This window comes from Pelobates fuscus, chromosome 2 (assembly GCF_036172605.1).
Source record: "Pelobates fuscus isolate aPelFus1 chromosome 2, aPelFus1.pri, whole genome shotgun sequence".
Classification (NCBI taxonomy): domain Eukaryota; kingdom Metazoa; phylum Chordata; class Amphibia; order Anura; family Pelobatidae; genus Pelobates; species Pelobates fuscus.
In genome coordinates, this window is record NC_086318.1 from 317997824 (window position 1) to 318021074 (window position 23251).

The 23251-nt window shown below is 43.6% G+C and overlaps 1 protein-coding gene across 1 annotated transcript in view; it reads right to left on the bottom strand.

Annotated features, from left to right (window-relative positions):
• Nucleotides 1-23251, bottom strand: part of AFG1L (AFG1 like ATPase) — a 179273-nt gene that overhangs the window by 24673 nt on the left and 131349 nt on the right. Inside the window, exon 11 of the mRNA XM_063443531.1 lies at nucleotides 4581-4721. Within this exon, the coding sequence (XP_063299601.1) occupies nucleotides 4581-4721 (141 nt within the window). The remainder of the gene's footprint in view (nucleotides 1-4580; nucleotides 4722-23251) is intronic.

Genomic DNA, 23251 nt, shown 5'->3' on the forward strand with positions numbered 1-23251 from the left:
GAGAGACACACAGTCTTGCTTGTGAGGAAGACACATAGAGGGACCTGAGGGGAAAAGAGACACACCAAGGAGCTGTGAAGAGTAAGACACAAAGGGGCTTGGGGAAGGAAGGCACGCAAAGGGGTTGGGAGGATGTAGGAGACATACAAAGGGGGGGGGGGATAAGAGACACACAAGGGGTTTGTAAGAGATACACTAAAGGGCACAAAACCTAAATAAAAAATAAAAAATTATATTAACAAAATTAATATAATAATAAAAAGAAATAGCTGCTCCCCTCTCAGCCCCTATCCTACCCCACAAACCCTCTCTTTCACACTACACACATACACAATGCATCCTTACACATATACAGAAATACACATGCACAGAATGCATCCCTATTCTCTCACATACACTGAAACATACAATGCATCCTACACTCACACAGAAACACACCATTCTTCCCTTACACATACAGAAACACACAATGCATCCATTACACACACACAATGCATCCCTTACAGACACACAATGCATACCTCACAAACACACACACAATGCAGCCCTTACACACACACACTGCTTCTCTTAATGCATCTCTTACACATACTCAATGCACCCCTTACAGACACAGACACACACACACACTGCATTACATTACATACACAGAAACACACAATGCATCCCTTACACACACATACACACACACTCACTCCAAAACACATTGCAACACAATGCATTCTTTACACACAAACAGACACTGCATCCCCTATACACACCCACTACATCCCTTACACAAACTGGTATCCCTATACATTACATTCCATAAGAACACACACACATTACATCCTCTACACACATACACTCCACTCTCTGTGAGCGAACTCATGGGCGGGCTTTGTAGGCATCAGGCTTATGGGCGGGCCTTGTAGGCATACTCATGGTCAGGCCATGGGGGCCCATACCGTGATCTGTGTAAGGGGCACATAGTTACATTTAAAACAAAATCAAGAATGTGAAGCTGATTACACATGAAATGCTTCTTGAGGGAAAGCGAATATCTTTAATGAAAACCTAGTTCAGAGTGCTCGGCACCTCAGACAGATCTGATGGTTCACCTTCCAAGATGAATATAACTTGAAGCACACAACCAAGATAATGTAAGACAAGACATGTGGACAAGTGTAGTGAGGATCAGTACTCTCAAACATTTTAATGATTAGCATCCTTTTGGTGATAGATACCAACAACCATGGAAACTAGTCTTTTGTGGTTGTTTGGAGTGTCCCATTAACTATATTCAGATGTGCTTTTGATAAAGTACCACAGAGGATGAAATCTGAATGGCAGGTCTATACAGAGTTACAGCGTGACCTTCACAATCATGTACCATGTGTATTGCTTTCGGCTGCACTGTCAGTTTTGTTAGGGCCGTTCCAGGATGTCACAGTGATGGAGGTTGGCTATCCAGCAACTCGGTGGCAAAGGGACAACTTTACATTTCCATTGCTGGTAACAAATGGCACTTTGTGATGTGCTTTTACTTTTCTACATCCTATAAATGCATTTTAGTGTGTAGATTTTACTACCCCGTTGTGTTGTTTCTATACATTTTAATCACAGTAGATTTTTTCCCCTAGTATATGCCTATGCCAATTGGGATAGTGATATAAACAACTGTATTTTTTTATTTTTCCATATACAGCAGGGTTATTCAGAGGGTCACTGCTAGATATGCTAAGCTAAAGATCATCTTGTGTGCGAGAGTAGGGGGGAAAAAATAGGTGATGGGGTTGAGAAAAAATGGTTGATGTGGAATTTTTTTTTTAAATTCTTTATTTAATCGTGCATTTAGGGTACAGACATGCAAGCAATGCCCCAACAGCTGTTGCTAGCTTAACTATCAACAATAGAAACATTTGTAGGCATCCAGTAACATAGCACATTTTGTTTTATGTAAGTACATTATGAAAGTCATAGTAACAGAAATCAGCCAGTGAGCCCCTTGTGGATGTGAGAAAAGTGTGAGTCAGTTTAGGTGATACCCACAGAGGGGGGAGGAGAGGAGTGGGGGGTAGGGATTGGCAATTGAGAGGGATAACTCGGTTATGAGGTGTGTTTGGTAGCAGGTACTAAGTGGGAAAACTGCCCCTTCCTGTTTGCTTGTAGTGCTTGCTTAGGAAACTACAGCATATTTAGGCTACCAGCCTTTGCAAGTAAATTAGGGAGAGTGAAACAAGAAGAAGAAAAGGAAAAAAATAAATAAAAAAGTAACATTAAAAAGGAAAAATGAAGAACATACATAAAACTAAACTTTCTCTAACTGTGGTAGACTTGGTATGTGATGATGGTGGAATACAGAGTCCCCTTAGGTGGTTCAGCCTCTGCTTCCTCAAGTGGGTGGTCTGTTAGGCGAGGCTCTTTGGTTCCCTCTCGGGGTAAATTCCCGTACGGTTGCCGGGTTCACCCGGGACAGGCCCGTTCCAGTTGGCGGTGAGGCCTGCAGTATGCCCATTGATAGTAGATGCGGTCCAGCTCCTGATATCCCTGTGCTCTGTTGGCAGTCCCATTATGTGTGAACATTACAGCTCGTGGTGTTCCCCATCTATAGGGGATTTCCTTGGTGCGAAGCTGCTGCAGGAGAGGTTGTAATGATGTGAGGTCTGGGAAGACTGTAAATGAGGAGCCCTCGAACGGTATGGGAGTTTTCCCTCACAGAGCCGGTAGGAGTGAGGCTTTGTCTGAGAGGCTCTGAAATCGGACAATGAGGTCTGCAGTTGTCGATGCTGATGCTCTGGCTGGCTTTGGTAGCCGGAACCTAACATCCAGGTTCAAGGATTTCACATGCTTTGGTGGGAGCAAGCCTCCAATGAAGCACCTATTGTAGTGGGGTAGGTCAGCGATGTCAACCGACTCAGGTATCCCCCGGACTTTCAGATTGTAGCGCCTTCTCTGATCCTCTATAGCATCAAGCCGTTCTGATGTGGCGAGTTGCTGCTGTGCCAGGTCTGCTACCTGCTGTTCCACCTTGATGAGTCTGGTGTCGTGGGTGCTTGAGCAGGCCTCCAGTTGTGAGATTTTAGACGCGGCCCCTTCAATGGCCTCTTTGTAGCAGGCCATGTCTGTCGCCAGGTCTTTGCGGATTTCTGCCAGCATCTTTTAAGTTGGTCCGCAGTAACCAGGTCCCCGGTTTTCTGTGGTACCGTTTTGCGGTCCGACATGGGCCCAAAGGCTGGTCCTTCGGATGTCCGAGGCAAACTCCTCCGAGGAGTAGGAGGTGAGGTCGCCGGCCAGTGCCATTTTGGACCATGCGGCCTGCTTTTGTCCGCTTTTACTTTTTTTGATTTGCGGCCCATAGTGTGTCTGCCGGCTGTAGTTACGTTTGTGGGGTCTTTGAACCTTGGATTCCACCATAAAATGCCTCATTAAAGTGTGTTAGAGCCGGAGCTTCAAGAGTTGCGACCGCTTCGTTACCCTGCTGGCTCCGCCCCCGATGTGGCATATTTTAAATTGGTAGACGATAATGTATGTGACACTTGTGCACTTGATGGTGTTTTTTTAAAATTATTTTTATGTTTTATTGGTATGCTTTATTAACATGTGATGTGTGATCGATTATCTATGTTTTGATATACACTGTGTTGAATTAATTACCCTTTATAAAGGATATTAATTGGCTTGTGGTTAGCTTGACAAATGCCCTGTTGTGGGCCGAAACTTTGTTTTTCATCTGCTTCAATTAATCTGCTCACTGGATTTAACTTGAGTGCCTGGACTATCATTATTGTTCTGCAAATTACACTGTGAGGACTGGCCAACCTCAGGCCTGGTTGCACCCTGGGATCCAGGTAAGTGTGGTATCAATTTCAGGAACTATGATGTAGAGGTTGTCTTGCTCTGTTAATTTAACATTAATCACACACAGAAGGCAGCCAATTAAAAGAGCATGAGATAACACTATAAACATTATGCAATAAATTATACTAGAAAATAATCTATTTTTCAGGAAGTATGTAGAGAGGTTGTGTTAATCACAGCCAGGGGAGGTGTGGCAGGGCTGCATAGACAATGTGGTTGAACTCCTAAATGTCATAGAACTGAGCAACTGGACTACAGGGACATGATCTTTAAACCAAAAATGTTTCAATAAACTAAATGTGTTTTGTTGTTTAGAGTGGCCATGCTTAGACTATCATTAAAATATTTTTTAACCGCCTAAGGACAACACAACAGTCTATGCCAGGGATAGGCAGCCTGGCTGTAAGAGCATTATGGGAGATGTAGTCTAAAACATCTAGAGCGCCAAAGGCTGCCTACCCCTGGTCTATGCCATTGTGCAAGGCTTTAATGACCATTGAAGGGCGTGGATCATCATGCAATAAAAGTAGCAGCACGGATTTAAACTCTGCTGGTACTAAGAAACATCAGGTATCTTTTGTCCTTTAAAAAGACACGGTATATAATATGTGTTGTTGCAATATATGGGAAAGATGGAGATTGCGGTTCCTTACACACATAGCAAAAATGCAAACATTGATATGGGCCTTAAGTAAAAAAACAAACACATGAAGCTTGGTACTTAAGGGGTTAAGTAATACCTTATGATCGTAGAAGGCATCAATAAGAGTTATGAAACGTCGAGCTTGGGATCTCTTCGTTAAATCAAGAATTGGAATGTGACGGATGATAACTGTATCAAACACCTTGCACATTTCCAAATAGTCACTGGCACCCAGAGGCTGCAAAACAAATGTAAGGAACAGCAAATTATATTATTAAATTATGAGCAAAATAAACCATATCTTGTAAGAAATCCAATTCAGAATGAATTCACAGATATTTTAACAAGGCAGTCATTGGAAAATGGTTGACGTATTACACTATATTATACATACAGTGCTCTTATGAGTTGGAAACAAACATCCATAGATCATCTTATCACTTATAAAATTAGCTTTGGTTTAGAAAAAACATTTGTATATACACAATATATTTATATATAAATATGTATAATGCATTATATAATGCTAAAATATATACATGGACATTAGAAATTAGGGGAAGAATACTAAAAAATAAAAAACGCACAAAAAAAGATTATTTCTATTCGCATGAATAGTAACATGCAAGAAAAATTCAATTTATGTGTATTCCATAAGCAGATCATTTCCTTCTAATTTGAGAGAAAGAAAAAATACAAGATAAGAATTGGTTAAAGGGAAAGTATAAGAACCATAATTACTATATGCCATTGTAGTGGCTATGGTGCTATGAAGATGCAGGCGCTGTCCCTCAGTTCTTAGTCAAAGCATTTTCAGATGGGTTGACCAAAATTGTAGGTTCCTGTGAAAGTCCCCGCTCGCAAGAATTACTAATGCAAAAGTGTTTCTGCCACAATAGCAATATCAATTTCATCCATATTTGGATGGCATTGATTGGGTGAGGGCATCACCTGATATAGCGAGCTAATTAAATACTTCCAAATAGGGATGTATTTGACTATTTTGTAATTCTGTGGTAAATTTTCAACAACTTTCTATTTAGCTTAATATCCTGCATATATAAGCTGTATTTTACAATGTGTTATCTAAGCCTGCAGCTTAAATAATGCTTTTTTAAAAAGAGGCCTAGCTCGGCATTGGAACCAATCAATGCTGCCATCAAATACCAAACTTCACAATACTTCATAGTCCAGCTACATGACTCACTGCAATGATAATGCAAACTTTGGTCATTATGGGTCCAATACTCTCTTCTTCCATAGGGTGTTGTCCTCTTGGAGGAATTGTCTTCCCCTCTCCCCCTTTATTATGTTAAGTATTTTAGATTCTGTTGGCACAAGTTATTTCATTCCCAGTATATTTGTACTCTCTGACCAGAGAAGGATTATGATCATGCAGGAGCCAAGGCAGGTTTCCAGTTTGTGACCCTCCTTCATTCTTCACGTAGGGATGGATAATGTATCCAAACAAATTCATGGTTCTGGGGCCCCTGTCTAACACCTGAGCAGCCGCCTAGTGTAACCTCATGGATAATCGTGCACTGTCTTATTGCTACTGCTCGGTTTTACTGTTCAAACGGTTATTATCTTTTTTGGTGTAATGGATCAAAAATGTACATTAAAAGAAATAAAAATAAAAATTTGCGAACACATATAGAAAAGTTTAAATTCTGAAAAGCTGAAAACTATATTTGGCAATTGATATTTACATCTTTTTTCCCCTCACACATCATCATAGCCACATAGTTTTCTCTACATTGGGTATGTAATTGTATTTAAATATCCCAAAACATAGATCAAACATTAAGTGTATGTTCAATGGGTGGGTGCTGCAGAGAGGAAACAATCATATTTTTGAGGGATAAAAGGGTCATTTGGGCAGGTGAGACAGAGGAGTAGAAAAGGGTCTTTGGATATGTGGTGTGGGGATGAAATGGGGAGTAAGCAGAGTGGGAAAGGATCTTCACATGACTGGGGCAGAGGAGGAAAGGGTGTTAGGGCAGGGGGGCAGAAGTGTTTCTAAGGTGTGGGAAGGAAATGTCCTATCACAGGCTAGGTAATAAAAGTATTAGGGAGGTGGGACTGGAAGAGAAGTATTTTATGAAAGGTGGGCAGGATGAGGGGTTGGGATACAGTTTCTAAAACTTCATTCAGTGTGTGGTGAATTGTAGTCAATTGTTGGAGCAAATTACAGTGTGTGTGTATGCGTGCCGCCATTGCCTGTGCACAACAATCAGACTGCATCAAAGGAGTATGTATATATTTATACACACACATACATATACACACACTGCATGTATATATATACACACACACACTGGAAAAGGTAGCAGATTTTTTTATATACCGTATATACTCGAGTATAAGCCGACCCGAATATAAGCCGAGGCCCCTAATTTTATCCCAAAAAACTGGGAAAACTTATTGACTCGAGTATAAGACTAGGGTGGGAAATGCAGCAGCTACTGGTAAATTTCTAAATAAAATTAGATCCTAAAAAAAATATATTAATTGAATATTTATTTACTGTGTGTGTATAATGAATGCAGTGTGTGCGTATGTGTGTGTGTATGAGTGCAGCGTGTGTGTATGAGTGCAGTGTGTGTATGAGTGCAGTGTGTGTGTGCATGAATGCAGTGTGTGTGTGCATGAATGCAGTGTGTGAATGCAGTGTGTGCAGGGCCGGTGCAAGGATATTTGCCGCCGTAGGCAAAAAAAATTTTGCCGCCCCCTCCCCCCCCCATATGTCCTGACTTCCCCTCCTCCTCCCTCAGTGGTCCTTACCTCCCCACCCCCGTGTTCCTTCACTCCCCCCCCCAGTGGTCCTGACTCACCCCTCCCCTAGTGGTCCTTACCCTCCCCTCCCCTAGTGGTCCTTACTTCCCCCTCCCCTCCCATAGTGGTCCTTATCCCACCCCCTCCCTCTCATAGTGGTCCTTATCCCCCTTCTCCCTCCCATAGTGTTCCTTATCCCCCCCATCCCTCCCATAGTGGTCCATATACCCCCCCCTCCCTCCCATAATGGTCCTTATACCCCCCCTCCCTCCCATAGTGGTCCTTATCCCACCCCCTCCCATAGTGGTCCTTATACCCCCCCTCCCTCCCATAGTGGTCCTTATACCCCCCTCCCTCCAAAAGTGGTCCTTATCCCCCCCCTCCCTCCCATAGTGGTCCTTATCCCCCCCTCCCTCCCATAGTGGTCCTTATACCCCCCCTCCCTCCCATAGTGGTCCTTATACCCCCCCTCCCTCCCATAGTGGTCCTTATCCCCCCCTCCCTCCCATAGTGGTCCTTACCCCCCCCTCCCTCCCATAGTGGTCCTTATACCCCCCTCCCTCCCATAGCGGTCCTTATACCCCCCCTCCCTCCCATAGCGGTCCTTATACCCCCCTCCCTCCCATAGTGGTCCTTAACCCACCCCCTCCCTCCCATAGCGGTCCTTATACCCCCTCCCTCCCATAGTGGTCCTTATACCCCCCCCCTCCCATAGTGGTCCTTATACCCCCCCTCCCTCCCATAGTGGTCCTTATACCCCCCTCCCTCCAATAGTGGTCCTTATCCCCCCCTCCCTCCCATAGTGGTCCTTATACCCCCCTCCCTCCCATAGTGGTCCTTATACCCCCCTCCCTCCCATAGTGGTCCTTATCCCCCCCTCCCTCCCATAGTGGTCCTTACCCCCCCCTCCCTCCCATAGTGGTCCTTATACCCCCCCTCCCTCCCATAGGGGTCCTTATACCCCCCCTCCCTCCCATAGCGGTCCTTATACCCCCCTCCCTCCCATAGTGGTCCTTAACCCACCCACTCCCTCCCATAGCGGTCCTTATACCCCCCTCCCTCCCATAGTGGTCCTTATACCCCCCCTCCCTCCCCTAGTGGTCCTTATCCCCCCCTCCCTCCCATAGTGGTCCTTACCCCCCCCCCCTCCCTCCCATAGTGGTCCTTATACCCCCCCTCCCTCCCATAGCGGTCCTTACCCCCCCCCTCCCTCCCATAGTGGTCCTTAACCCACCCCCTCCCTCCCATAGCGGTCCTTATACCCCCCTCCCTCCAAAAGTGGTCCTTATCCCCCCCTCCCTCCCATAGTGGTCCTTATCCCCCCCTCCCTCCCATAGTGGTCCTTATACCCCCCTCCCTCCCATAGTGGTCCTTATACCCCCCCTCCCTCCCATAGTGGTCCTTATACCCCCCCTCCCTCCCATAGTGGTCCTTATCCCCCCCTCCCTCCCATAGTGGTCCTTACCCCCCCCCCCTCCCTCCCATAGTGGTCCTTATACCCCCCCTCCCTCCCATAGCGGTCCTTATACCCCCCCTCCCTCCCATAGCGGTCCTTATACCCCCCTCCCTCCCATAGTGGTCCTTAACCCACCCCCTCCCTCCCATAGCGGTCCTTATACCCCCCTCCCTCCCATAGTGGTCCTTATACCCCCCCCCTCCCATAGTGGTCCTTATACCCCCCCTCCCTCCCATAGTGGTCCTTATACCCCCCTCCCTCCAATAGTGGTCCTTATCCCCCCCCCTCCCTCCCATAGTGGTCCTTATACCCCCCCTCCCTCCCATAGTGGTCCTTATACCCCCCCTCCCTCCCATAGTGGTCCTTATCCCCCCCTCCCTCCCATAGTGGTCCTTACCCCCCCCCTCCCTCCCATAGTGGTCCTTATACCCCCCCTCCCTCCCATAGCGGTCCTTATACCCCCCCTCCCTCCCATAGCGGTCCTTATACCCCCCTCCCTCCCATAGTGGTCCTTAACCCACCCCCTCCCTCCCATAGCGGTCCTTATACCCCCCTCCCTCCCATAGTGGTCCTTATACCCCCCCCTCCCATAGTGGTCCTTATACCCCTTTTTTTTATTATTTTATTTATATTTTTTTTTTCGTCCCCCCTCCCTGCTTGATATATGGCAGGGAGGGGGGCTCTCCTTCCCTGGTGGTCCAGTGGCAGTTCAGTGGGGGGGAGGGGGGGGCTGGCAGAGCTGTACTTACCTGTTCTGCAGCTCCTGTCAGCTCTCTCCTCCTCTGCGCCGTCCGTGCAGCTCCTTCTATCAGCTCACACTGTAAGTCTCGCGAGAGCCGCGGCTCTCGCGAGACTTACACTGGGAGCTGACCGAGGTGCTGAACGGACGGCGCGGAGGAGGAGGGAGCTGACAGGAGCTGCAGGAAAGGTAAGTACAGCTCTGCCAGCCCCCCTCTCCCCCCAGTCTGTATTATGGCAATGCAAATTGCCATAATACAGACCTTGACTCGAGTATAAGCCGAGTTGGGGTTTTTCAGCCCAAAAAATGGGCTGAAAACCTCGGCTTATACTCGAGTATATACGGTAATATAATATCCCCTTTTCAGTATTTTTTTTTTATCATTGCCTATTACTGATATTATTTTTATTATGAATTATTATCAGAGTAATTATTTTACAATATTTTGATTTCAAGAAAACACTGGTTTTGGTTGGAGCAACCCTTCCTGGCATGTCCCAAACTGAAACAAACAAATAAATAAAGACTAAAACTGGCTCATGGGTAGCGTTTGTTACCCTAGTTCGTGGGAACAAACCTACCGAAAAGCGCTCTCCTGGCTGGTTGGTGAAAAGAAGCAGGTGTTCGCGAAATTCACTGGCGTTCGGGAAGTTGTGTCCGATTTTAGTTCCAGACACTCAACGACCAAGTCCCGCTGCCCCTTTTTGTGTGTTTTCAGGGGGTGGTCGGTGTTTGGTAGTTTTATCTACCGAATGAAGAAAAATCTAAATTACCGAACACAAAGAGTAGTTTCTATTACTTTGGAGGTTTTGATTATAAATGAATCCCTTTTGTCCCTCTATTTCTTTCTTCTTTTTTTTTTGCTTTCTTATATTTTTCTTATATAGCTCTTTGGCAAGTGGCACAGCTTAAGTAAAGTTCCATTTCGGTTTCTAAGCTTATTTACCCACATTCCATAAGTTAAAACAATCCCGCAAAAGGGCAAAAATCAACAACAGAAAATGATCTAGGCGGGGCTGGCCCAAGACCTGGTGCTGCCTGTGTCCAAGGATAGAATTCTGCCCTCCCTCACCAAAACACACCCACTTACGGTATGCTATATCATGATCAGTAAAACTAGAATGAAACTTATCAGGAAGTGAGAATTTACATGCAACAGACTATTCTCTATATTCAAAATTATATGAAATATGATTATATTAAATTCCAATTGATAAACACCAAGATTAGTACACCCTGTCCTCTCATATCCTTCATTTTAACTCCAATTTCTTACAGCTTCTCAAGAAGTATGTTTGTAATTCCAGATGTCGACGAACCCCAAGAAATGTTCTCTGGCATTTACACCTGACTCTGTTGTGGTTACAAGATATACTATTAAAATCATTTGTTCAGAATGGCTTATATCAGATGCACAGTCAAGAATGACAGAGTAATATTTTGCAGCATTCAGATTTGCCAGAATTGTTTGACTGATATGTCATGCTAGTAGCTGGATTATTTTATTCTGAACAGTTTGTAACAGATAGAAGAGTAACCAGTAGAAACCCACGTTTACTAAGATGTTCCTTAAGTACCAGCTCATAGTCTCTAATCAACTCCATGATTTTCAGAAAATTACCATTAATTGGTACAAACAGCTTATCTGATGACCCACGCACTGCTAGATTTTGAGTAGCAAGTACTCGAACAATGGCAATGAGCATTTTAAGAACATTTTCTCAGTGATTTGTTTCTGATCTACTTTTGATGTTTCCTGTCTATGGTGGTTTTTAACTGGAGTCTTCTACAGAGTTCCATCCTCACTTGTTAGCTGGTGTCTTCTCATAATTTCCGACACAGGTGTTTCCAATCCTTTGTTCCTATAGAACTTAAAGCAGATGCAGCGAGTTGTGGTCAGAAGATGTTGCAGCAAAAACAATAAGCAGCATTCTTTGTCTTTGAGTACGTTATCAGGAAATAACTCAGTTTGCTGCTTTGGCCAGAGTCTTGGGTCTTCTAGAAATATACAATTGAATTCAGAGTGACTGGTAACTAGCTATTCCACCATGCTAACATCTGCTGGACTTTCCTCTTAAGGAACATGTACAGCATTATCAGTCTGAGAAGTCGAAGTTGATGCAGTAGCAACCATGTCAGTAAGGAAGTGAGCACAGAGGACATGGCAAGCTGGGCATCCAGTCATCCAGGGCAGGTGGATATCACCCAGAACAAGTGGCTACTACCTGCATGCAGTAACTAACCTGATCACAGCACTTGGGGCAGGACACAGAGATCACCAGGGTGTAAGTATTACTGCTGCCTGTGGCTAGAGAGAGAGAGGCTAATGACTTACTTGCTGGCTGACTTTATTTACACCAAATATATTTAGACTTTTACAAATATGTTTAGTGGCAAAGATAGAGTGTAAAGGGTTTAGTGTTTTGTTTTGTTTGTTAAGCAGAATTCAGTTAGGTGGAAATATGAAATAATTAAGATATACAGAGATATTATATAAACGTTATTGCTGCTTTTGGCACTATTTGGCTGAGTATATAAAGTAATATGTTAGTGTCTTGCTGTGGGAAATCACCATGCACCTTCCTCCCCCTCCCTTTAATAACTGTTTGGTTTAAGTCAGGGATAGCGAAAAACTGTTGCAGGACTACAATTCTCATGATGCTATGTTAAAGCATCATGGGAGTTGTATTCAGTAACTGAAGAATAAATTTGGGAGGGGGGGGGGGGGGAATTTTCTGCTTTTGTACTGTTTAGATTAAAAAAATACAGATTTCTATATAGATATATTTTGGTTTACATAATCAGTAGTAGACAATGTGATTTCTACCATTCTATATTTTAGACTAAACATACCAATCTGGCAACTTAGTGTGTTAGCCATGCAAAATTGTATATATTATAACTTTATAGAAAAGGCAATCTTAATCACAATATGTACTGCAATTTTTTTTACCTTAAAGGAACACTATAGTCACCTAAATAAAGCAGTTTTAGTGTATAGATCATTCCCCTGCAATTTCACTGCTCAATTCACTGTCATTTAGGAGTTAAATCACTTTGTTTTTGTTTATGCAGCCCTAGCCACACCTCCCCTGGCTATGATTGACAGAGCCTGCATGAATTCAAAATATAAATTTTGTAGCTCGTCTCTGCTATGTTGTGAACTACATATCCCATAATGCTCCTACAGCCATAATGCTGGCAAAGCATCATGGGAAGTGTAGTCCAAAATATCTGGAGTGCCAAAGGTGGCAACCCTCTGCACTAAAGTGAGAAGTGAAAGTGAAGTGCATCACTCAAAATAATTCTATAGTGTGGGAGGGGGCGGGGAGTTGTGTGCCAATATACATTTCGCTAAAGGAGTGTCAGGATTACTAGTTGACCCAACTAACGGTAATGTCTTACCAGGCCTTAGAATGGCCGGACTTTACGTACCAGAGAATATTCAGAATACTTGCCGAAGTCGGGGACACAGAATGAGACACAACGATGAGGGAAAGCCAAACGTCAAGGATACTAGAATACAGGGAAGTCAAACGAAGCCAAAGTCAAGAACCAGAAATAAACGCTCAGGAACACACTCTCGGACAACCACCAAGGGAAACCACGACAAGGCAACGAGAAAAAGGGAAAAGGGAGTTTAAAAGAGCCTCCCTTATATCTGATTGGCCATAGCCCCAGAACGTGCGTGCGAGTCCTCTGCGTCACATGCACGCTGACGTCGTCAATACCGTGGGCGGACGTGAGTCTATAAATTGGAATGGATCCGAAGTCCTTCAACATGCCGCAGGAGTCAGAAACACCGGCTGCTGAGTAACACCTCCGTTAATGCCAGAAAGGCATTTTCCATTGCGGTCACCACAAGGTGAGGATTAATACGTGACAAGGAGGAAAATAGCCTAGGTACGCTTCTGGAGCCTACTACGGTAGATTAACAACTTATTTGAGTTTAGCCACAATTTTTTTTTTTTTTTTTTTTAAATTCTTTATTTTTGAAGTGCAGGTGGTTACAAAATATAGACTTGTGCCACAACAGCATTTATCAATATGGGAACATATATATATTAAACAGTGGCTTTGAGAAAACATGCACAATTTTTAGTAGTAAAGTTATTTAGGTAGATACGTCTATGCAATAACAATAAAAGTAAGAGTAGATTTGTCTGCAGCTTCCTGACTACTTTGGTACTTTAAGCTATACATATAAGAGTAAACATTTGTAGGCATATGGATAGTTAAGGCAAGATAAATCACGTTGGTACTAAGGTTTGTATCACAGTACAAGAAACAACTTAGAGGAATGCCAGGGAACACATTTAGGCTAAGCCACAGAAAAATTATAGGGCAAAAACATCTGTGCTAAGCTGTCTAATAGCGAGAAGGTCGGCATAATTAGGGCAGTTAATATTGCGATCGCTAGAGTCACTTAACCCACGCCAGCTACTGGTATAAGGTTGAAAACATTGCTAAAACATGCTAAATCTGCTATGTCTATTAGCTAAGAGGAGAGGGATAGATCATGCTAACAGGACTGGCTATCGTTACACAACGCTAGGCTATGAAACCATGCTAACGCAGGATATGCTAGTGGGCGAGTAAGCAGTCTCGAGACTGTAACGGTTACTTAGTAGTTAGCTTGTAGAAGGTCGCACATATTGAGGTATATCGCATAAAGGCCAAATCAGGTAGACGAAAGTCCCGTATAGCCCCTCAGGATGAAGTCTGGCAGGATAAACGACTGACCCCATGGAGACGTGCTCGCTCATGAGGCGCAAGTTAGTCCTTTTAGCCGATGCCCATTGCTGCCACTCGTGTCTTGCCTGCAGTGTTCGCCTCAGGGGCGCTTCTTTGGGGCAGCGTGTTAGGCAATTCAGCCTATGCCCAGTGTTGGTAAGTACCGTGCATCTAGGTAGCTAGTCCCGGCAGTGCGGACATAGGGTCTGGTGTCTCCTTTCTGAAGGACCGGTCTAGCGGTGCCCCCCTTGTTGTGGGCCCACGTGGCTACACGTATTGTGGTTTCGGATGGGGAGATGGGCTTCATGTTGCGCTGGCCCCCAGGGTTCCCTTCAGGCTGGAGATGTGTGTGCGTCGCTTGGTTCACCTTCATGACTCCTTTTGTGTGAGCATAGAGGCTTGTACCTGGTGGGTTTAGTGTTTTGCCCTGTTTCAGAGCCCGGCGATGTGTGTTGCTACAAGCGGCCATCTTGGGAGCTCGTGGAGCCTGGTTGTAGTGGCTGCGCTTTGCTGCTGGACGGATCCACGAAGCCACCGTTAAGTAAGCTTGTCGGTGGGCTGCTCCCCTGCTGTACAGTGCTCTCCTGAGGATTGTGCAGAGCCGGTCGAAGAGTTTCGCAGTGGACATGTGTCTGTTCGCCTGGGTGCTCCGCTGTCGTTTTGGACGCTGGTCGGCCATTTTGGCTAACCTTCGTGGGTCAGTTGCCCTTTTGTGCTCTGGTACCATACCGCTTGCTGTTCCATCAGGTTTGTGCATCCTGTGGGGACCGGGATATCCCCCGCCGGTCCAGAGGGGGGGGCGGGTAGATTGCAGCACGGTCGTGTGTAGGTTGCAGTGCCGAGGAGAGCGGCCGCCTCCCCTCTGCTGCAGCTCCAGTAGGCCGCATTTGGATCTCCGCGATTCCTGCTCGGAACGGTCCCGGGGAGGTATCAGCGGGTTCGGCGGGGCACCCCCGACGTGGGTGTTGCACCCTTGGGTGAGTGTTGGCTTGGCAGCCGTCGATTTGATCCCCGATTCTGCCCGCGGGTCCGGAGCTCACGCTAGTTGCGACCGCAGAGCTCGGCGGTCAGACTCCGCCCGCACAATTTTATAAATTAACTCTGCATTCTTGAACTGTGCGCTTGCTATGATACGAAGTTGTCCCACTGGCAAGCTGAGCATTATTAGAACTGTAGGACCCGGGTAAGAAGGCAAACTGTTCAACCATGATTTGACTCCTTTCCTCACAATTGGGGGCACCAGTGAGCTGTAGTGGCTATGGTGCTTGGAGTGTTACGTTAACCTTGCAATAGCCCTGTAGGTTTTTGAGAATTACAAATCCTATGATGCCATCCTAAATGCTGACTTCACTATTTTCTAACGAGCTGGCTTAATTGCAACTTATAACTCTTTTGATTAATGTTTTGCTAAAGGGGTGGGACATTGTGATGTTACAGCATATTGGAGTGTGCATGGCATAGTTCCGGTATGTTGCACTATGGGCATGGCATAGGGGGTGACAAATGTTATTTTTGCCTAGGGTGTCAAATATCCTTGCACCGGCCCAGCTTCACATCACTTGTTACTTTGCCTGTATGTCCTTTGCCTTGTGTGTCCATCACTCTTCGGCCTCCTGTTCTCACGTGCACATCTTCCAGTAAGAGCGTCAGGAGGTCACATGACCCAGAACTGACAGATGCGCACAGAGCAGCATCAGGAGAAAGAAGGGTCTGTGCACGTTGGAGATTGTATAGATCATGCACTGTTACAATGGCAAACTCTTGGAGGGGCTGGCTAGGGGAGATTACCCCCTTACCAGTCTTCCCTTCATTCAATAGATTGTAGCTCTCCAGACACTGCTATTTTGGACCCTACATTTTCCACAATAAACATGCCAGTGACATGTGACCAAATCACACAGTCAAAACTAGGGGGGCACTTATAATTTCCACCACTAACTGATACCACTGGGAAAAAAACAACTAAATCTATAAGATGCAAAAAAAGAATTTTGTACCAGCGCTATAATATTGGATATAGGTTCTTAGTATCACAATGTGAGAGAAATATTAAATAAAAGCAGCTAGATCACCTGTTCTTATCTTATAGTATGGAAGTATCAAAGAAAATCTAACGGTGAATGCGGTATAGTGTCATAATATGTGTGGTCTCGGAGGTATTACTAATACTCATGTTATTCAATACTTACAGTAATGCTTTGAGGCTCTCATACTCATAACAAATAAGAGTTACCTAGAATGGTGATTTTCATATCCATTATTCTACTTTATACTCTCAATGCCTAGTCACTAACAGTTTATCTCTGAGTAGCCTAGCATTTTAGACCTGTTTGTCTAGTTTGATTACCTTGCATTTTTCCTTTAATTATTTTATTTTACTTTTACAAAAAATTTCTTTTGTCATACATGACATGTCAGTGTTTAATATGTTAGAGATTATTTGCTGTCATGTTTGTCAATTTGTGCACAATAAAATAAAGAATGAGAACAAATAAATAAAAAGAATACAATTAGAAACTGGATATATTAACACCAGAGTAGGTGACTCTATCCTACTTGCATAAACTGAAAATCATTTTCTGATTTAGGCAATATTAAGCACAAACACTGCACATATAGGTTCCTTCCCCCATGACCACTTCTAATAGCAGAAGTAGTCATAGTGGTTGGAGTAAGCATTTAAAGATAAAATTATGGTCTTCAGGTGTATGTCTTCAACTATTAAAGGATTAGTAAACTCATCCAAACCACTTATCTCAAAAAAGTAGTCCTGTATTGGGCAGACTTGATGGGCCGAATGGTTCTTATCTGCCGTCACATTCTATGTTTCTATGTTTCTGTAGTTTTAACACTTTAATATAAAACATTGCTGTTTTGCGAAAAACAGTGTCTACATTAAAGGGTTAGGCATGCCTCTAGTGACTATCTTCCTGACAGCCACTAAAGACACTTGTGCCTCCAAAACTGAGTAAAGCTTGGTTTATCAATCAAAAGTAACATTTTATTGGAGGAGTGCAGTGTTTTGACTCTATGAGAAGCATTAGACTGGAATAGATGGCTGGTGCTGTCCGCTTAGATGCTGACATTGACAAAGGTGGAGCAGGGGGCTGCAGTGCAGGAGTCACGACACTTTAAACAAGGTAAGTAAAATAGGTTAATCTTACATTTTACTTAAAAGATTTGACAGTGATCTGAAACAATTGTTATTTTTGGGACTATAGGTTCTCTTTAATAATAATGTGAAAAAACAATAATTTTGTTCTTCACATAAATACATACTGTTAACCCCTTAAGGACCAAACTTCTGGAATAAAAGGGAATCATGACATGTCACACATGTCATGTGTCCTTAAGGGGTTAAACAAGTTATTTAGTTATACCATGAATCAAAAGTTCTCCCCACAAAAGATTTTGAGAATTTACCAGAACCGAAATTCCACATGTTTTACAGTCCATTATCACACGTTCCAACATGGAAAAGCAGGATTGCAGACATATGGTATTTTGAAAGGTGACTTGTGGCCAGTGTCACATGGAATCCTTGCATTTTGTTGCATTATTATTATTATTTTATTTTATAGTATTCCCGATAAGTGTCATTATGGCAGGCACAATGACTCCAGGACATCATGTTTGGGTATGTGTAGCCATCTGTTTAACCACAGTATCAATCCAAGCTTCGATGAGCCATTTAAAAAGAGTCATGACGTACTTTTTGCCCTCTTGTTCGTCTGGTGAGTTTTTGTTTCAGTGTTTTCTTCTCTTTTCTCTCTTTTTTTTTTTTTTATTGGGCTGAACTGACTACTCAGACTCCAATCTAAAGAATACATTCATAAATATACATGCCAAATTGCTGTATGGTGCTCCCAAAAATAAAAATAACAATATTGCAGGAGATCTGCATTATGGATGGATTACTAGTAATAATTGTATCAAGACTACTACTTTTGTGACATAATTGTGCACACAACTTTAAAATCAATACATGAGCTGATTATTTTGCCAGCAGTGTAATGTGTAGATTTTCACCTCTGGCTTATCAGCATGCTACTCTTCTGTTGTCCTGACAGCAGGATAACACCAAACCAATCTCTGGCTGGTCTTATTTGAGTCTGTGTCTACAAAATACTGTGAATATATTACTTTTAATTTCTTCTACACTGACACTATGATAATATTTCTATTCAGCATTCCTTCTCATCAATCTTGACCTCAACCTCCATTATTATCTGCCGTTATATAAAGCCAATGGATTCTACAGCACTTTATACTATTAAGGGGCTTTAACAACAAATGAGACAAACTATTGCAAATTTGATCAGGACCCTACTCAAACGATCTTACCATCTAACCTCCATTAAGTACTACTAAATAGTTTTGGTTACCATTGATGTCTGTAAGTATTACATTTCCAGAAAAAAATAAAAAATAAAATTTCCTATAAACAAGGATCCACAGAAGAGACGCCCACTGTAGATGTAAAAAAGAATGATAATGTTTTAGAGTTTAGCTTGTGATCAAAAAAAATTAAAGTTCATCTGGATAAAATAAGATTGGGTTATCATGGACATTTCGTATTTTAAAACATTTGAAAAGATTTCAAATATAATGAAATGGTCAGAAGTTGGCAAACTCGTGGTGGCACAACTTATTGAAGCTCAAGAGATATTCCTTTTGATCTCATACTCCAAACCACTGTTGAACAGCTTTTGCTACACATGCCCTTGTTAAACACTAAACCATGTCAAACATTGGAGCTTTTAACCATGTGAAAATGAAAGTACCCATATTTTGTTTGTTTCGCTCCAAATACATTTAAACATTACGTTTTTCATATTTTGGAATTGGGAATAATTGCTGTGTTCAACTTGAAACATTTACTCATTGCAGATCTGACATGTTATGTCAAAAATGATGTGATTTGAGAGTGGGAGGTGGGGGGTGATAGCGTGATGATGTAGACGGGTTCCAGGAGAGTGCTGATGCTGAGACGCTGAGAGATTGTGGTCGGTTGGACGGGGAGAGGGTCTTGCAGGGTTGCGCTGCCGGACAGGAATCAGGAGAGAACTAAACTGAAGCCATGAGAGTACACAATGACATTCGGAGCCCAGAGGTTAGCGGAAATTCCTAAATTTACACATCAGGGATAAGTAGCTAAGTGCCTAACTGTGTGAAATCAATAATCAGAAATATACGCTAGCTAACGTCTATGCGCCAAATTCATCACCAATTTCATTTATTAAAAAAGTTCTATATAAAATTTATTGTATTAAAGTAGGACATGTTGTAATTATGGGATATTGTAATTGTATTTTAGATCCTGATTTAGATAAATGTTCAGGGAATAAAAAAATATACAATAGGAACTTGGTAAATAATGCTAATAGATAGTCTGAAATTATTAAATTGCATGCTCTGTTGGATTGTTGGCGAATCTTCCACCCCAACGAAAAAGATTTTTCGTGTTTTTCCAAGTCATATAATTCATATTCAAGAATTGACCTGATATTAAGTGATAGACCTGTAGCAAACGTTTTTACAAATATTTTCATTACTACAACTTCATGGTCCGATCATAACCCGATAATTATGGATCTAGATGATCATATTAAAAAACATACATCAGACTGGAGATTGAATGATTGGGTATTAAAAAATTATAAGAATGCAAAATATATTCAAGACCAAACAGACTTGTTTTTTTACTGAAAACAGAGGGAAAGAGGTTTCGGCTCCAGTCACTTGGTGCGCATATAAATGCGTCATTCGAGGTCATCTGATAAATTTAACAGCCAAAGAAAAAAAACGAAGTAAAGATAAATTTATAAATTTAGCAGAGCTATATAAACCTACACGACTTACATTAGCAAAACAAATTAGTTCCCTCTTTACAACTTTCTAACAAAATATTAGAGACTGAAAAATGAATTAATGATAAATTCATTAGTAAAGCTAATAAAGCATTACATTTCCTAAAAAGGAAATGGTACGATTTAGGGAATAAAGCAGACAAACTTATGTCCAATTGTTTAAAAAAAGAAAGAGCAAAGAGAATCATTAATAAAATAGTTGAGAATGGTGCAACTTTATTGAGACCAGAGAAAATCGGCACAGCCTTTAGTAGATACTATCAAAAATTGTATAATTTAACAAATAGACCTTTAAAAATAGATATAAATATTTTTTTAACCCCTTAAGGACACATGACGTGTGTGACACGTCATGATTCCCTTTTATTCCAGAAGTTTGGTCCTTAAGGGGTTAAACAATATCTCTTTGCCAAAACTATCACAAAATCAATTATTTTACTTGAATAAACTTTTTACAGATATAGAATTGATAACGTGTATCGATAAATAAAAAAAGAAAAAAAGAAAAACACCTGGGCCGGATGGATTCAATAATCTTTTTTAGAAGTTAATGAAAAATAACATAAGAACAGATTTGTTGGTGGGGGCGGAGCCTGACCAGCTTCCTGAACAGACATAGGTTCGCTGAGCTCCCACAGCCAAGCTTGAAAAACCGCAAATAAATAGTTAAAACAGCCTCTCACCTAAACGAGGTCACTCTACATGAGGTCAGCGTGCCCCAACGGCACTTCAGATATCTCTCTTGTGAGAAACGGAGCAAAGAAACCCGAAATGTCTGACCGCGGCCACGGCCTGTGGGCGCAGGAACTGGGGGGAGACGGCCGTTTTCCCCGTCCCATCGCTGGTGGCTCGGGAGACATGACCCTCACCCTTCTCCCCCGGACCGGCGGGGTTTATCCCGGTCCAACCTTGGGAGGAGGCCTGGCTAGCCAAAATGCGATCAGAGCACACACACAGACGAGCTGCAGATGCAGAGCGGTACAAAATGGCGGACGCCACGTGTGCCCCTGGCGATAAAGCTGGAGTTCCTGACATCCTAATACGGCTGGAGCGCACATTTGCAGCTTTCTGGCTAAAACTTGAATGCAGACTGAAGCAACCCGAGCCACACACAGCAGAGGGAATCTCACTACCAGGGCCACCACCTGGCTCCAGATGACAGCAGACGACCCCCGGGCCCAAAGGTGCTAACGGGCCGCGCCGGAGAAAGCGACTCCCCAAGCCTGCCACTCGACAGACAGACATGAGTTCACCAAATATGCACACCGACCTCAGACCAACCTAAGACTAACTAAGCACCATACACCGCACCGCTGCCCTCGCATGCCAAACTGAAGTCCAGAGCCGAGGCCCCACTCCCATTACACTCAGACTCTCCACACAGCGCATCAATCACCACCTCACACTGATAGAGCCTCTTACTTCGCTTATTAATTTAGTTGAAACTTACTATTTAGCATGTTACACAACTTGACTATAACTACTTATTAAAAATGTTGTGCTATGGGGCGGAGCTTGCCTGCCGAGCAAAGCAGACGTGCCTGCTAAGAGCTCCTGAGCCTGAGGCCAAGATTTGGGTGTTAACGCCCGACCACCCAAGCGTACCGGCTGTGGACAGCGATAACCCTAACCAGGGGGTGATGCTGCATCGGGGGATACCCGTTATGAGACCCTCCGTGGCTGAATCGACCACATCGCAGACTGCGGCCTACACGGGTGGGAGCCGAGGAGAGGGGGCCGCTCTCCCGGTTCTCTGGCTGAAGAGGGAGCACTCTTGTATTGCCTCCCCCCCCCCCCCCCCCCGGACCGGTGGGGGATATCCCGGTCCCTGCCGAGCTGGACGACCGCAGCCCTGGACAAGGCAGAGGTAGCTGTGACACCCTCGTGCAGAACACAAGCGGCGACACCCAAGATGGCGGACACGCCTGACTCCGCAACACGAGACCAAGCAGACCGCTCTGACTATGCGGCACACTTGGACGCCATCTTTCAAACATTCTGGCACAAGCTAGAACTGCATATGAGACAGAACACTGCAGCAAGATATGGTGCCCGGTCTTCACAGCACCCACGCGGCGGCAGCAAAGGACCCTTCCATCCATTCTACTCACCTAGAAAGTCCAAGCGAGCCAAAATAAAATGGCGCAGGAGAAGACTCCCTCTCATGCCGGCAGGGAAAAGCAAATGGCGGCGCCCGAAAACGACAATCACCCGGCGCGAAACACAGCCAGCCTCACCTAAGCAACCAACCATAGTGCAATCCGCTGCCAGAACCGGTAAGAGCCGGCGTCCCGACACCAGAGAGACTCATACCGCACGGGTAGGGGATCCAGTGGAGACAGCAACCTATCACTGCCTGAGCAGGCGGACATGGAGGTCCACGAGGCACCCAGACCCGACAGCCGAGATGGGTGAGCCCCTGAGTGGAAAACACAGCACAGAAGACATTCTCGAGGGCATAGGATAAAGGGGTCACTTTGGGACATGAGGCACGAAGCATGGGAAGCGCAGCCTCTCGCAGCGGCATGTAATGGTTCCCGCTCTAAGAACTTACCGACACACTTTCCCACAGCTGACTGCCGTATTTTACCTACCTAGCCCATCCAAACCTCTGCAGGACTTCCTAACATGTGAAACTCGGATACCGGCAAGCTTCTATTCATATGTTTTGTATACCTAGTCAGATAATACTAGTATGTTAGCTATTCTATCACACAGTGGCATAAGCCTGAATAACTAGCCTGCAAACTTATCTACTTTTATTACTTTTATTATAGCCTGTCTTAAGCTAAGCCTGTTCCTTACTTTTGCTAGTAATCAGTTTGAATACAACTCTGTGTCCAGCGTTAACAATCTAAAACAAAAAATGTGCAAAGTTTTTACACTGAAAATGTTATAGAGTTTTATTACCATGTACTCCTATATTGCCTACTTTATTCGTTTATATTTTTAGTTAACCAACTAGCTAATCGAACCACTGTTTAAATTCTAAAGCAATGTTTAAATACTAAAGCGATGACATTCACTATAACTAGTAACCCTAAGCTACTGTTACCAAGCGACGAGTAACTCATAGTGACAATCGTAATTAACCAGCTTGTACCTAGCCTGTTTTATTACCAAAAAATCTGTGCGTTTTATCTAATGCTGCATGACTGTTAACAATTCTGTGCGCTCAAACTGTCTGATTATGC